The 16755-nt window shown below is 53.1% G+C and overlaps 2 protein-coding genes across 2 annotated transcripts in view; one reads left to right on the top strand and one right to left on the bottom strand.

Moving 5' to 3' along the window:
* The window catches only part of PGAM1 (phosphoglycerate mutase 1), a 1080404-nt gene that overhangs the window by 370503 nt on the left and 693146 nt on the right, over nucleotides 1–16755 (bottom strand). The window lies entirely within an intron of this gene.
* SLIT1 (slit guidance ligand 1) overlaps nucleotides 1–16755 on the top strand; it is a 187809-nt gene that overhangs the window by 104709 nt on the left and 66345 nt on the right. Inside the window, exon 5 of the mRNA XM_050802861.1 lies at nucleotides 15825–15896. Within this exon, the coding sequence (XP_050658818.1) occupies nucleotides 15825–15896 (72 nt within the window). The remainder of the gene's footprint in view (nucleotides 1–15824; nucleotides 15897–16755) is intronic.

Raw genomic sequence — 16755 nt, 5'->3', positions numbered from 1 at the left:
GTGTTATGGACCAGACTCTCTGTAGGCTTTGGAGAAAGAAGAGCTGAGTAGACAAGGTTTGATGTGTGGGCTAGATGAGCCAGGTTGAAGGTGGCTGGGATCCAAGGTGAGTCTTTAGCCTTGAGCAGAGGAGGAGCTGCCAGATGGATTCAGTACCACGGACAGCTCCCCAGACAGCGACTCCTTGTGGCTCCTCGTAACTCTGGGCTTTTGTTGTGGCCACCTGCAGATCACCCTTAGCGAACTGGAAACCTTCCTTGCTCCTGTAACAGTCAGGGCTCTGTGTTTCTGCCTGCCTGGAAAGTCGTTAGGGTCTTATTCCCTTTGAGCATCCCTGTCTGTGCTTGTGGAAGGGGGCCTCAGGGGCTGCAGATGTCCCGGGGAAGCTGAACTCTTGCTATTCCGATCCCTCAGTCCCCTTCTTTCTTCTGAGAAACTCTTGAGGCCAAGACTGACAGGGTGTGACAGCCCTGTAGAAGACTGAGACGTGGAAGAATGGGGCATGGTGGTCTTTTTGGTAGAGAAATAGACCCCATTTCCCCTGAGGAAGAGGGAATAGAAATGCCCCAGGGACTCAGTGGTGCTCTGTTGGCCTCCTTGGTGGGCTGCTCCTGACATGACTTCAAGTCAGACGTCAGTCTTGACATTAGCTGTCCTGCCACGTTGGTGGGACTCCAGCTTCTCCCTGAAGAAGCTCGGATTCGCAGCCCCTCTGCCGTGGTCACTTCCCTGAACAGAGCCCCTTCCCCCAGCACGGCCTGGGTTATACTTGCCCAGCCCTGTCACTCCTCTCCTCAATTCTCTCTTTTCAAACCACATTAAATCCTGCTTTTCCCAGCCCCACTCCTGGTCCAGGACCACCCCTGGTCCTCAACCGACAGAACCCAAAGAGTCTGCCCCTCAGAGTCTGGATGCGTTTTCCTGAGAAAAATGATGCGTGTGAAGGGTGGCCTGCCTGCTGCGTAGCCTGTGCATTCTTAAAAATACCCTAAAACCCACCTGGCTTGAGTCAGTCCAGCAAAGAGCAATGTAGTAGGTGGTGGCGCTGACCCTGCAGAACGACTTCTGAGATCGGGTACCAGGCCATGAGTCCGGGCTGGGAGCGTGTGAATAATTGTCCTGTGAAACGCATTGCCGTGACAGAAGCAGACCAATTTGCTAAATGTCATTTTTGCTAAAAGCCAATTTGCCAAAAGTCAATTCATGGAATGGCCAATTTGTCAAATGACCAATTCGTCAAATTGATTTACTTCTTTTAACTATTTGGTGTGAGTCGACTGGTTTGCATTTTGTCTTTATTACAGCAGTTTAAGAACTGTTCCATTTGTCTCTGCCCCAGCTCAGGTGTTTGAACTCTAGTGAACCCGCCCCAGCCTCTTCCTACAGATGAATGGTGGAGCTTGGAGTCTTCCTACAGGAAGAGGCTGGGGTGGGGCAATTCACTGTCCTTAAAAGGCTATTGTGAAGGGAAATGGGAAACTGCCCAACTAAAACCAAACTGTTAAAGGAAACAAAGAAATTTAGCAAATTGATCCTTTGCAGAATTAGCTGACCTGTGACTTAGCTTCCAGTGACTTGGAAGGTGTGGCTGAGTGTTTTTGGGCTCCGCTGGGGATGCTAGTGAGGGTATTGCTTTTCTCTTCCACAGTCATCTCTATTTTTTGGCAGGGGGTAGCAGGGAGCTCCTTGCAGGAAATGAGCTCCTACGATCATCTCTTTATAGAGACTTGTAGGAGGCCTCTGTGCTTGGTTTTAGACCCAGGAAAGGCCACTCTGCTCTCAAGCTGTTTTATCCATAGACTTGTCCCCGCAGGCCCCCTAGGCTGCGAGAAGCCCAGGGCCCATTGGTAGCAGATGCAAAGGACTTTGAAGGCTGCACCTCTCTTTTGTTTGATATTTCTACCTATTTTTGTCCTTTTTTTTTTACTTCTCTGATTTCTGTTTTCTCTATTTTATAACATACCCTCATCGCTTCCTGCAACAAGGCAGAGAAGGCATTTGGACCTACTCTGAAGGCTATTCCATGGGCCTATTTCCCACACTCCAGCCCTGCCTCTCCCAGATCCTTGCTCCTGCAGTTCTACCCTGTGACCTGGAAGTCTTGTCCCAGAGCGGGGCACTGTGCTTGTTCTCCAGGGAGACACAGAACCTGAACTGGCATTGCTGTATTGGAGACTCTGGAAGATGCAGCATCTTCACCTGGCAGAGTCAGGTACTCACATCTGCACAGTTCCCATTTTCCCATATCTGCCTCCGTGTCCATTGGCAGCTGGCCCCAGTCCCTCCTTAATGTTGGCTGGGGATTGTTTCTGCCACACTGTCCTCCATCTAATTTCCTCCCAGCCTGGGAATTTCCCCACTGCTTAAAATTGTGAGCCTGGCTTCTTGGAGTATTTGTAACTTGGCAGATTTTTTTCTCCATTTGTCTCCTCCAGCAGGGACTGGAGAGGGAGGGTACTGGCATTTGTTGAATGCCTACAAAGCACCAGGTGCTGGAATCAGTGCTTCCCATGTTACTTTTTAAAACTTTTAATTGAAGTATAACATATATTCTGAAAAGTCTGCCAATGAGCGTACAGCTCACCACATTTTCACAAAGTGAACACACTCATGTAACCAACACCAGATCAAAAAGTAAAACATCTTGAGTTCCTAGAAGCCTCCTGTACCTCCTTCCAGCCACAAATCCCTGCACCTCCCATCCCGACTAACTAAATCCTGACTTCCAACAGCATAGACTAGTTTTGCCTATTTTCAACTTTATGTAAGTGGTACATGTGGTATTTAATCTTCACAACTCAGCAAGAGGGAGACATGATTAACTCTCCTCTACCCATGGGTAACCAGACTCAGAGAGGTTAAGTAACTTGCCCAAGGTCACACAGGCAGGAAATGGTAGGGCTTGGAATCAAGCCCAGGGTTGTCTGGCTCCAAAGCTCGTGTCCTTTTCTCTGTACATCAATTTTTTGTCCTCCTGCACCACCTCCCCTGCCCCTACCATTGTGTGTCTGGCCTGTGACCCTCTGAAGTCACTGGTCCTAACTGTTCCCTGTAGGTGCCTGGGACAGGAGCCTTGCCTCTCACACTCCCCGGTGCATTCCCGCCCAGGACTAGCAGGTCACCAGGGGCCTCCAAGGTCTCTGTGCTCAGCACCTGGTGTTGAGTAAGTGTGGAGGCCTTGCCCTGGTGTTCATGTGCAGAGGGGCCTGCATTCCTCTGCATGCTTCATTCACCCTCATTGCCTGGTGCCGTGCCCTTGCCTTGGTGGCTAGGACTCATGCCTGCCACTTGCTGTTGGCAAAGTGGAAGAACGAAGCTGGTTGTGTCTCCTGTGTGCCCCTGAGCCTCTTGCTGCTTAGTGGGACTCAGCCTCTGAGCTGCTGTTCCTTGGCAGGGCTGAACTTTCACTTCAAAGCGGGGCTGCCTTGTGGGATGTGCCCCTCATATCTCTATTGTGGGAACGCATGCTCAGTAGCTGCATAGCAAACAGCCCGGTTCAAGGAAATGTTACCCTGGGTGCTTTTATGGTGCGGCCATTCAAGACTGCTTAATGTCTCTGCCTAATGAGGTTTCTGCACCATTAACTCTGGTGGTGCTGGAGGGAGAAGGAGGCGGCTGCCACAGGAGGGTTTGCGGCTTCGCAGTGGGCAGGGAAGGGGGGCACCTCTCCAGCTAATGGGACCTGGCACATGCTGGGTGCTCAGTAAATGTGGGTGGGATGAATAAGGGCAAAACTCGGACCCCACCATTCACAGTGTCAGGCCCCCAAACCACCTGCAGGAACTTGGATATCAGGAGTTCCCTGGGACCATGTTGGCTGTTCCACATTTTATTTTATTTACTTATTTTTTAAGTTTTTGAGACAGGGTCTCACTCTGTCTCCCAGACTGGAGTGAAGTGGCATGATCACAGCTCACTGCAGCCTCCACCTCGTTGGCTTAACAATCCTCCCAACTCAGTCTCCTGAGTAGCTGAGACCACAGGCACACTACCGCGCCTGGCTAATTATTTAAAAACATTTTTGTGGAGATGAGGTCTTGCTATGTTGCTCAGGTTGCCTCAAATTCCTAGGCTCCAAAGTGCTGGGATTACAAGCATGAGCCACTGTGCCCAGACTGTAGTTCAATAATTAAAAAAAAAAAAAAAAAAATCTCCAGACTTTGGAGAGCATGCGCGGGCTTTAATTCCATGAATCTTATCATTCTCTTAGGAGTAGGAGAGGTGGGAAAGGAGAGGGAGCAGTCATTTCTTCAGGGTCACAGAGCTGTACCACTCAGGATTTAGTAGCGGCAGTTGGAAGCCTCACAGACAATACAACTGATTGTCACCCACTGTGTGCCAGGCTCCTCTTACAAACTTAGGTTACAGAAAAGGAAACTGAGGCCCAAAGAGGCACCAGTTGGTGCTGAGCTTCATTTTGAATCCAGGCTGCAGGGCTCTGCTCCCAGACTAGCTACTGTGCCCTGAGACTTCCTCTGGGGAAGCTCGCTGATCTGATGACCCTGCCATCCACTCCAGCTGGTCTGGCTCATGGAAGTCAGGGTTGCAGAGAAGTGGGGCAGGAGAGCACCCAGGATTAGGAAGGGGAACTTACCACTCAAAGGACTGCAGCCAGGCCCAGAGGAGGTGGCTAAGGCAGCTCCAGGATCTATCCTGTCCTGTTTGATTTTTTTAAGAGATTGAGTCTCATTCTGTCACCCAAGTTGGAGTGCAGTGTCATGATCATAGCTCACTGTAACCTTGAACTCTTGTGCTCAAACAATCCTCCTGCCTTAGCCTTCCGTGGAGCTAGGACTACATCAGCATGCCTGGCTGATTTTCTTAACTGTTTAGAGAGAATGGGTCTCACTATGTTGCCCATGCCTATCTCAAACTGGCCTCAAGCCATCCTCCCACCTCAGCCTGCCAAAGTGCTGAAATTATAGGTGTGAGCTGCTGCCCCCGGTTCCGTCATGTATTTTCACAAGACGGAGAGGTGAGGGACAAGACTAAAGGAAACTGGGCTTGTGGCGGGCAGGACCCACTGCCCCTTCACTGCACCAGTGTGGTCTCTTTGACACCACTGCTGGGTCTCCTTTGCACCCTGGCCCCGGCCCTGGCCCCGGCCCCTACCTGAGCTTGAACTTCTGGAGAAGATGAAACAAACAGATTCACACTGAGAATTAGCTGGCTGATAAGCTTTCTACTTGCATCTTCTGGGAGCACCTGAGGTTTGTGAGTGGACAAAGCCCTGGCCTCTGAGTTGAGGCCCAAGGCAGCACGATTCAGGTTCTTATCATCGAATGCGCACCAGAACCCACCTTGAAGGTGAATTAGATCTAGTCCCTGACCTGGAGATAGGTGTGCACACATGCAGATCTACACAGGGTAGATCTGGGGCACTTGAGTGTTGTTTCATGGGCTAGAGAGAGCAGGCAGGGAGGGGTACTTGCAGCATTAATTCCCCTTCTAGGTGGGAAGCACAGGATCTAAAGGGAGGTGTGAAGGATGGGCAGAGACAAGGCAGGATGGTCCAGCGAGATCCCAGGAGCATCTCCGAGCAGGATGTGCATCCCAGCGTCCCAGCCACGGGTATTGATAGCCTCCCTCCTACCAGGCCATCCTGCAGCGGGGACCTAGAGCAGGACAGCCCTTAGGAGTCTGTCTCCCATTCCCCGGCCTGAGCAGGGAGCCAGAGCTGGGACTCCTGACCTCCTGGCCATGCTGGAGATGCCAAGTGTCCCTCTGCTGAGTGCTGGAGCTGATTCACCTGGGAGCTTCACACCTGCTCCTCACCCGTGCCCTCAGGCGTCTTCCATGCAAATTGGCAGAAATGCAGGAAGGGCCTGTGGGACAAATGTAGTGGCTGGTCCCTGTCCCCCAGCCCTGTGAGTGCCTTCTCTGTTCCTCAGGAAGGCGAGCCTTGGTGAGCTGCAGCTGAGGGGTTGGTAGCTGCTCTTCCCTCTCTCCACTCACTAGGGGTGTCTGTGTCTAAGTCTCCCTGCCTCAGCGCCCAAAGAATAGGAGTTGGCACCTCCAACCCTTGCTTTGAAATGCTAACCAGTACAGAGGTTATAATCCGGTTTGCTTTGGCTCCCGCTGGGGACATTAAAACATTTTACACCTTTCCTCTGCTGGAGGCAGCACTTCTCAGACTTCAGTGTGTACCTGAGACACTGAGGGATCCTGCTGAAATGCAGGTTCAGGCTCAGGAGGTGGGGCCCAGAATATCTGCTTTCCTAACAAACTTCCCGGTGATGATGATGCTGCCAATCCACCGGGTGCCAGGGACTCACTTGCTGAGTTATCCGCAGTGGAGTCCCGGGCAGCCACGTATTGATAACAGCTGTGTGAGGCTGCCCCGTGCTGGCACCAGCTATCAGTGGGCACACTGAGTGTGTGACAGACACAGCATGTAATCCCATCCTCCCAGCATCCCTGGGAGGTCAGTATTGTTGCAGATGTTGGGAACTAACTGCGGTCCTGCCGGAGGTCATGGAGTGTGTTGGTGGCCTTGAGCCTCAGCCTCCTGACTCCCAGGCCCTGACCCTCCCTCCTCCTCCCTACAGAGCCCAAAAGACAATTATTAAAGTGTGGGCAATGGCAGCCAACTCTGCCAGTCCTGGCTGAGAGCCCTACACTCAGCTGTGGTTAAGCCATGTGATAATTATTCCCATTTACCAGGAGAAGACTGAGGCTTGGGGGTTAGAAGATGTGCATGAGGCCAGAGTCTGAGTCCTGAATCCAACCATCTTCTGACAAGGATCTAAACCCCGAGATGAGGTGCCCTGGAACCCTTGGGCTGCCCTGGTTCAAGGTAACCACTCAGGCTGCAGGGGGCCGAGGAGACAGGCCAGGCTGCCCAGAGCTTCCATGTGGCATGAAAGGCAGACAAAGTAAGGCCTGTGCCCTGCAGTGGAACCCGAGTGGGCAGCAAGAACCCAGAGCCCAGTCCAGCCTTGGCGGGTGTCCAGTGGCTCTCTGTGTACTCCCACCCCCGCCCCCACTGCTAATCCCCTTAGAGGCTGGTCTGCCAGCAGGGACCAATCAGGTTAGAGCGTGAAGGCAGATTAGCAGCCAGAACATGGGGTCTTGACCTTGGCTTCCCCAGCCCCTGCCTCCCCCAGCCCTGGTAGAGGATGGGGGGATTGGCAGAGTGTGCAGGAGGAGGGGCAGCGAGAGCGGGGTGACTGGGGATGGTGCCAAGTCAGGGTGTGGGCCTGGCAGCCCCCTTCTCTTCAGGGATGGGGGGCTGACTGGCGTTGCCAGATGCTTCCAGGCCGAGTGGGAGCTGCTGTTGGTGGAGCTTGCCTCCTGGGGCACTTGATCTTAGCGATGGGGTTCAGGCTTTGCCTGCAGGGCCCTTGCCTCAAGCTGGTGTGAACTTGGAACTACTTGAGGGTGTTTGGTTGTTAATATCCCAAAGGATGTGTGAAGGGAAGAGGCGTGGTTGATACAACGATGACAAGTGCTTGCTCTTGCCTGCCTTCCCCTTCTGAGCCCGCATCTCACTGGGTCTGCAGCCTGGTTAGGCAGAGCAGGTACAAGTAGACGCAGCAAAGGTGAGGAGCTGTGGTCTGTTGCCGTACAGAGCCAGCCTGTCTGACCCTGAGCTCCTGCCTCTCCCTTGGCCAGTCCTAACTCCTTGTTTTGACCGGGAAATTGGAGAGGGATTAGAGCAGGGGACTCATGTAAGGATCCATTTTAGTTCATTTAGCTAAAAATGACCGAGTCCCTGCAATGTGCCAGGATACAAGGGAAAGTGAAAGAGAGTGGCTGCCGGGAGGTTATGGTCTGGAGAGGGAGAGGGACGTTCACCAGAGTCAGTACTTCATCACATTCAGTGCGCCTGTATTTTACTACAAGCCCGGGTTGTGCCGAAGAGTAAAAGTGGGGGTGCTGGGAGTCTGTTGCGGACGGAGCAGCTGACTCAGGCTTAGGGGAGGTGTTTGTAGACTGAGGTGTGAAGGAGGAACAGCGTTTCCTGGGTGAAGGTGTGGGAAGAGTATTCCAGGCAGAGGCCACAGCAAGTACACAGGTCCTGTGGATGGCAGGAGAGGTCTGGGAAACTGGAGGAATATCAACAGAGGTGAGGGACTAGGCAGGGGCGCCTCCCCCATCAGATCCTGCAACGTAAGTGCCACTTTCCATCCCCCTGTTGCAGATGGGGAAACTGAGGCCAGAGAGGTTACATGACTTGCCCAAGGCCACTGGTTTAAGTGAGTGGAGCCAAGTCTCCCCTGTGACACCCAGCTGTGGGCTTTGTCCTCTGCACCCTGGCCTCTCAGTGCATGTTCCCTGAACCAGCATCCCCGCCTCCTCCAGGTGCTTGTCAGAAGTCTGGGACCTCGTCCTGCCCCTCAGCTTCTGCCCCAGCCCTGTATCTCCCCAGCTCTGTGCCGAGTATGGCTCTGGGGATCTGTCATGGTGTCCTTGTCACTGTCCTACCCCTGCCCTCCTTCTGAACCCCTGTCTGGCTCTGCTTCCCAGGGCTGGGACAGGCCCCTGCTGCCCTGGGCTTGGCTGTTTGTCCTTCCAGTTGTGGATCCCGCCCGCTTCCAGGACGGCCATTCTCAGGATGTCTCATTCTGCCCAGACACATCCCGGGCATCTCCTCACTTCAAGGACACATGGGAGGAGAACAGGCAGGAATGACTGGGTCTGAGGGAGATGAAGGTGTCCCAGGGCTCTGGGAAAACTGATGGGGAAAGGCTTAGGTGGTGCTTTTGGGGGGTTTCCACGCAGACCAGGGGCAGAAGACATGATACACTTTATTTCAAAGGGATTTGGGAAAGATGAGACAAGTATTGGCAAGGTAGGAAGTCAATTGGAGCAAAAAGAAAAAAAAAAAAAAGAGCGAGTATCTTTGTTATAGTTTGCGATGTGGTTGAGGCATCCAGGTCCAGGGAAGGCTTCTGGCGCCCCCTCGTGGGAAAGCTTGAAACAACAGAGCCTTAGAGTTGCTTAGGCTGTGTGCTTAGGGCAGGGACAACAGCCAGCATTTCTTGAGTGTTGCTAAACGGAGGTTGTGATTCAGAAGCTTAAGTACATAAACTCACACAATCTTCTCCAAAGTTCCACGTGGTAGGTATTTTACAAATAGGGCACCTGGATCTCTCAGGTGCAGAATTTCCCCAGGTCCATGGTTGGTCAATAGCAGAAACAGGAGTTGAACCTGGTCTTTCTGTCTGCAGGTGCAGGCTCCTTCTACCGCCCACTTTGCTGCCATCAGACTGCATTTTCCTGAGGCTTCCAAGGTTCACCTGTTTTCCTCTGGCCTCTCCTGGGGCCCCAAATTCACTTTCCTGTCTTCATTTAAAGAGTGTGGGCTGCTTCCGGCTGTAGGCTGGCTGGCCAGGGTGGGGCAGTTCCACACCCAGCTTTGGGCCATCCCTCATCTCTTGACTGGCCCTTGGCTTCACCTGCCGCCTGCCTGCCTGGGGGTTGTGTCTTTCCTCTTTAAGCTTTGGTGCCCCACAGCAAAGCCTGAAAGATGGTCAGAGCCTGGCGCGGTGCCTGTGCCTGTAGTCCCAGTTACTTGGGAGGCTGAGGTGGAAGGATCACTTGAGCCCAGGAGTTTCAGACCAGCCTGGACAACATAGTGAGACCCTGTCTCTACAAAAAGATTTAAAAAAATTTAGCCAGGCATGGTAGCATGCGCCTGTAGTTCCAGCTACTCAGGAAACTGACAGAGGAGGATCGCTGAGCCCAGGATTTCAACAGTGCAGTGAGCTGTGATTGAGTGACTGCACTCCAGCCTGAGTGACAGAGTGAGATGCTGTCTCTAAATAAATAAATAAAATAATTAAAAAGATGGTCGGATCACAGCCCTCTCTAGTCTATCCCGTCACTCTCCTTGGCCTGTATGAGGCTTCTCCCAGCTGACACTTCCTTCTCAGAGCCTCTGCTCCTCCCCAGTCATACCAGGCTCTCTCATGCCCCAGCGTCTTTGCATAGACTGGGCCTGCCTGGAGTGTGCCTCTGCCTTCTGCCTCTTCCCTACTTAGTTCCTGGTGTGAGTCCTTATAGAACTGCTTTTGCTGAATCCTACTTTGATGCTATTATAAGAAACAGACACTCAAACCCCATTTATTATAAGGATCTAGTGTTATTGATTAGGCTATACTGTCATTTTTAATAAAGACCCCTGGGAAAATTCTTGCCTCATCTGAGTGCCAAACCAGCTGTACTCCTGAGAAGCTGATCCTTTTAGACTTATACGTGTCCCGTGGGTGCTGTGAACTGACTGGCTCTCCTTTCACGTTGGCTCTCAGTGATAAAGCTCAGAGCCCCGATCGGCCGTGCCTGGCGTGTGGTCACATGGTGCATGCATTCTTAGTACCCACCATTGATTCCTCCTCTTCTCTGTGCCTCATTTTTCACTCTTGCTCTCTTGCTGTTTTGAAAATCCCTATAAGCCATCTTAAAGCCTTTCTAGAACAAGGTTGGGTCTAAATCGATAAGCAAATCAATACGAATAAAAAAACCTTCCTTGCAGGGTTGTGGTGAGGATTAAATGGAATAATGAATGAATGTGAGTGCCGGCCCAGCATTCCTTCCCAGGCTTGGCCAAAGGGTGAGTGGTCGGCTGGGCTGAGATAAGGGTCCCACTGGAGGTCCCGCCTTCCTGACTCTGTGGACATCCTCAGGCCACCACTCCTCCCTGCCCCCATCTGGCTCGTAATGCTGGTACTCTCATCTCCCTGAGTCTCTGTGGGTCAGCAAAGGCGGGAGGCTGTGTCTGTCTTCTCCCCAGACCCCCTCTTTCAGTAGGCATATGGCCAGCAACTCTCCTCACCTCCTTTCTGGGACCCCAAATCCCCTAAAGAAGCAACCACCTCACTTGATGTGTGTCTTAGTCTGTTCCAGCTGCTATAACCAAATATCGTATTGGGAGGCTGAGTTGGGTGAATCACTTGAGGCCAGGAGGTTGAGACCAGCCTGAGCGACAAAGTGAGACCCTGTCTCCACCTGTAGAGCAGCTGTAGTCCCAGCGCATCTGTAGTCCCAGCTACTCAGAAGGCTGAGGTGGGGAGGATCGCTTGAGCCCAGGAGTTCAAGGTGACAGTGAGCTCTGATTGTGCCACTGCAGTCTGGCCTGGGTGACAGCAAGACCTTGTCTCTAAAAAAAAAACAAAAACAAACTGCCATAGACTGAGTGTCTTATAAACAACAGAAATTTATTTCTCCAGTTCTAGAGGTGGGAAGTCCAAGATGAACGTAGTGGCAGATTTGGTGTGTGGTGAAGGCTGCTTCCTGCTTCATAGATGGTGCCTTCTAGCTGTGTCCTCACATGGAGGAAGGGGCAAGGCAGCTCTCTGGGGTCTCTTTCATAAGGGCACTAATCCTGTTAGACGGATGGAGCTTGCATGACCTATCACCTCCCAAAGTCCTCACCTCCTAATCCCATCATATTGGGGATTAGGTTTCAACCTATGCCTTTTTTGGGAGGAAACGATCATTCAGACCATAGCAATGTGTCTGGCAGGCATGTGGGTGGGTCTGCACTGGTGAAGAGCTTAGCAATCTTCTGGTCCAGCCTATGAATTGGACAAATGAGGAAACTGAGGCCCCCAAAAAGCAGAAGTGATGTAGCCAAGTCTCTAACACGATTTCAGCTCATTAACTTTGATCCTAAGCACACCCCTCCCTTCCTTAGGGTCATGCCCCAAAGCACCACTGGATGAGTCATCGACTGTTGCGTAACCAATGACTTCAAAATACCGTGACTTTTAAGAACAAACAATAAACATCTCACAGTCTCTGTAGGTGGCTGGGTGGTTCTGGCTTGGGGTTTGTCATGAGATTGCATCACGATGTTGGGGGGTTGTGTCATCTGAAGGCTTAGCTGGGGCTGGAGAATGCTTTTCCATGATGGCTGGCTCACAGGGCTGGCAAACCTGTGCCTGCTGTTGGCAGGAGGCCTCGGTTCCTCTCCATGTGGGCCTCCCCAGAGAGCTGCTGGAGTGTCCTGTGACCTGGCTGGGTTTTCCCAGAGAACAAGAAGGGAGCTACAGTGTCTTTTATGATCTAGTGTCGGAGGTTATCGATTACCACTTCCATCATATGTGGTTCTTCAGAAGTGAGTTACTGAGTCCTGCCCACATTCAAGAGGAGGAGAATGAGCCTCCGTCTTTTGAAGGGAGGAATGTCAAAGAATTTGTGGATGCCTTTTAACCACCACTACCTCCCACTTATACACAACAGTCATACCAAACCGCATGAGATTCCCCCAGCCTGCCTCATTCCTTCCCGTCTCTGGGCTTCTGTACATGCTGTTACCACTGCTTGGAATGCCCTTTCCTCATTTTTCATTTCTGTCTGGGATGCATCAACTCTGTAAGATCCGGTCAGAGATCACCTCTCCTCCCTCCGGCGGACTTGCTCACTCACTTCTCTGCACTCTCCCGTCTCTTTGGCAGTACTGCTCCTCCAGCCGTTGTTGAAAGCTGGCATGTACACCCCATGAAAGCAAGTCTTTGGGGGTCCCCAGCAGACCATCAGCTCTCAGTACACATTTCTGGAGTGAAGGATTGAAGGTCCACTCACTGGTTTCCCATCTGTGCCCTCTTCTGGGCGTGAGTGCTCTAGGGTAGACCACGCACGTGTGGTTAGCTCTGCATCTGCAAGCCCAGCCTGTCACTGGTGCCTGCAGGCACTCCATCAAGGCGGGTTTGGTTTCATGTTGGGCTCCTATGTCAGCCCAGGGTCCTGGTTACTGAGGAACTCGCGTGACCATGAACTCCAGTGTGGGCAGTCTGTTGTTTCCTGTGTGGCCTGCACAGCCCTGCTCTAAATCCAGTAATTTCCCTGCCAGCCCACTCTGCTCAGTGGCAGCACCCCACTTAGGAAGATGGAGAGAACAAGCCCACAAGTCTACAGACCAGGAGAACCATCAAGCCATTAGGGCAGGCACCACCAGGGTAGCAATTTCTTGTATGAAGCAGAGACACTAAGAAGAGGATGCGGCAGCCAAGGAGCTCTCTAGGCAAGGAAGAGATGATAACAAGGATTAGGCAGGCAAAGACTGAAATGTGTCTCTCAAGACACATGGGGCTGGGGGAGTTGCTGCATAAAGACAGGCAGCAGGGAGCAGGCCACTGGGGACCCTCTGGGGAGCAGCTTCTAAATGGGTGGAATTTGGGGAATGTCTCCAGGAATACTGACAGACTACACAGGGGAGCTGGAGATATGGCACAAGTAACCAAGATCGAAGACCAAAGATGCCATGTGGAGAGCAGGAAGGGAAGATGGGGCCAGGCAAGTGCGGGAGGAGGAAGCTTCCCCTGCAGGAAGGGGAGATGCCTCAGGGATGGCAGGTGGGATGGCTCGGGAGGAGGGACAGCTGTGTCTATGCTGCAGGCTTGAATCATCTCCCTTCCAGGAGAGAGAGCAAGAACGAGGGGCGCTGATGGTGCCAAGGCCCCTTCAGACACAGCTACTTGGCTGCTTTTCTGAAGGCTGTAGGGGGACAGGACAGGAGGGGCTGGGTTTGAGGGAGGGAGTGCACAGATGTTGGTGCCCACTTTGTGGGGACTGGCAGGCAATTGTTTTGCCAGGCTTTCATTTTTCCCATTTTGTACATGAGGAAACTGGGCTCGGGAGGGAAAGGGTGCCTTGCAGATGCACAGCCAGGAAGGGGAGGGCCAGGACTCAAACCTCAGGTTCCTCCCTCCAGCTGCAAGTCCCCAGCCCAGAGAAGGGGAGGTAGCTGGGGACCGAGCTCCCTCCAGGACAGGGTGCCTCTCCAGTTCCATCATTCATCCATCCATCCATTCATTCATTCATTCATTCATTCATTCATTCATTCATTCATTCATTCAACGAATGCTTGCCGAGTGGCTGATGTGGGCCAGGCACTGTCCTAGGTGCTGGGATGCAGCAGCAGCCGGTCCAGTGCCCTCTAGCTCAGCTGCCCGCTACCTTTCTGACTCAGGGCTCTGTGCACACCGCTAGGTTTCTCAACAGGGAAACCCAGACAGGGCAGCGGTGGCCTTGACAGTTCAAGGGGCAGTGTGCGGCGGGGTAGGGGGCTGTGGACTGCGTTCTCGGACCCTGTGTGGTGGGGGCTGAAAGGAAGGGCACTGTCAAAACCCACAGGCCTGGCCCAGGAGGAGGAGGTGGGGCTGTGGAACGGCCCGGCACTGGGGCCTACATCAGGACGGTCCGCCTCTGGTTGTTCACCTTCAGGACCCGGGTGTGTCCGGGGCAAGGCTCTGGGGCAGGGAGCCTGGGTCCAACCCAGGTCAGTTATTTCACATCTTGGAGCTCAGTTTCCTCCTCTGCGAAATGGGCGCAATGGCAGTTCCTACCCCCAGGGCTGCTGTACAAGCTGGGGCTCTGGGACCTGAATGCCTGGGTTGAAATTCTGGAGCCACCACCCACCAGCTGGATTACCTTGAAGAAGTTGCTTAGCTTCTCTGAGCCTCGCTTTTCTCCTTTGTATAATGGGGATGGTGATCGTATCCACGCCATGCTCCTGGGAAGTACTCAGGGCAGTGCCGGCCTGGGGGGAGTGTGGCTGTGAGTAGGAAAAGCTGACCTGGAAAGGGGCGTTTGCACACGTCTGTGGATGCCAGGGAGGCTGCTGAGAGGGAAGAGAGGCAGGTGGACAGGTGTCAGAGGCCCGGTCCTGCCAGGGAGTGGAGGAAGGGCCCCAAAGCCGGCCTGGCAGTCACTGAGGCTGAGGATTTGCAGTCCCGACAGCGTCCCCTCCCTCACATCAGGGCATTCATGGGGAGTTGTGAAGTCCTCAGTGATCCCAGCCCCACTGCGTTCTCCTGACTCCCTGTGACCCAGGCTCTCGGAGGTGCCCTGCTGCCTGCAGTCCCCAAGAGCACCGGGTTTGGAGTCAGGCCCTGCCTGGAGTTAAAGACCTGACTGGGCCACTGGCTGGCTGGGTCGTGGAGCCAATTTTGTCCTTACTGAGTCAGCTTGCTCAGCATAAGATACAGAGCGTAAGCCCCAGGCACAGCCGCCACAGATGGCCCAGGGTGCCGTCCCTCCCAGCCTGGTGCCAGACAGTGGTCATCAATCCCCCTCCAGAAGCACTTCTGTTGTGTGCCCCTTTGCAGCCCTGCACGATGCTATGGGGGGCTGAACTGGCCTCTGTGGGTCCGGTGGGCTGACTTCTGTGGGCATTAGGCTGTTCTCGTATTACTATAAAGAAGTGCTGAGACTGGGTAATTTATAAGAAAAGAGATCGACTTGGCTCACGTTCCGCAGGCTGTGCAGGAAGCAAAGGCATCTACTTCTGGGGAGGCCTCAGGGAGCTTTTTCTTCTGGTGGAAGCCGGAGGCGGAAGCAGGCACTTCACGTAGGGGAATGGAGAGGGAGAATGGAGGAGGAGGCTCCATACCCTTCAACAACCAGAGCTCCCGGAACTCACTCGCCATCGAGAAGTCAGCACCAAACCAGGAGGGATCAACCCCCATGACTGGATCACCTCCCACCAGGCCCCACCTCCAGCACTGGGGATTACCATTCAACATGAGATTTGGGTGGGGGCAAATATCCAAACTACATCAGGTGGGGTCTGGCAGGGCTGGTCATAGCTGCCCCAGGCTTCTCCTTCCAGCTGCAAGCCCCCAGCCCGAGAAGGGGAGGCTGGGGACTGAGCTCCCTCCAGGACATGGTATGTCTCTCCAGTTTCATCATTCATTCATTCAACAAATGCTTGCTGAGTGGCCTCTGTGGGCCAGGCGCTGTCCTAGGTGCTGGGGTGCAGCAGTGGCCGGTTCAGTGCCCTCCAGCCCACCTGCCCTGCTTCCCTGAGTCATCACAGCACTCTGCAGGAACCTCTTTTCTGACCGCTGTTTTCTCTCCCTCTGGCTTTATCCTCCCAGGGACTTGAGTGAGAACGCCATCCAGGCAATCCCCAGGAAGGCTTTTCGGGGAGCTACAGACCTCAAAAATTTGTGAGTACAGGCCTGGGAGGGAGAAGGGTGCAGGAGCTCCAGGGCCACTCCTGGCAGTGTCCTCAGGGTATACCCGAGCGAGCCGTGTAGTCCAGGCAGCAAGGGAGCTGACCTGGGCTCTCAGAGGATTGGTGCCAGCACGGTCTTCTGGAATAATCTGGGGTTGGAGGAAACAGGCAGCCCTTGCCTCTCCCTTGGTTGTGATTCCGTGTGAGAGCCAATGGAGGGGGCCCTTGGGGACTTGGTGAAGCATGTTATCAGTGTGGGCAATGTTCTCAGTCCATTTCGATGGCACAGTGTCTGTGCTCGCCTCATATTTGGGCTGGGAGAGCTGGGTTTGAATCTTCTCTTCTGGTTACATGTCACATACGCTGCTGCAAGTCAGTGAACATCACTGAGCCTCGATATGTTGTTCTGGAAAATGGGGATAATAAGATCTACTTCACAGGCATTTTCTGAGGTTTAAATGAGACATGGAAATAAATATACTTTGTCAAATGATATTTAATTGTAATGGCTTATTATTATTACTATTCAAATTTATTCTGGTCCAGGCTTACCACATCCCTGAGGTCTGACCACAGCAGGGATGGCAAATGCCTGGCATGCTTGTCACACACACCCCCTCCCACGCCTGTGGCAGACATTGATAATCAATCACCACATTCTTTCCCACAGAGCTCACCTCACAGCTTCAGTTTACTCTGACAACAGCACTCCAGGTAGTCACCTCTAGTCAACCTCTTTGGCACTCAGGCTGAAAAATCTGTTTGCCAGTTCTGGCTGCCACTGCTTTGTGACTCTCCCATTTTTCAGTTGCCAGCACCCACTAGGTGGTCTCCAAAATGTGTGTGTGTGT

This window comes from Macaca thibetana, chromosome 9 (assembly GCF_024542745.1).
Source record: "Macaca thibetana thibetana isolate TM-01 chromosome 9, ASM2454274v1, whole genome shotgun sequence".
Classification (NCBI taxonomy): domain Eukaryota; kingdom Metazoa; phylum Chordata; class Mammalia; order Primates; family Cercopithecidae; genus Macaca; species Macaca thibetana.
This window is presented reverse-complemented; position numbering and strand designations above follow the sequence as displayed.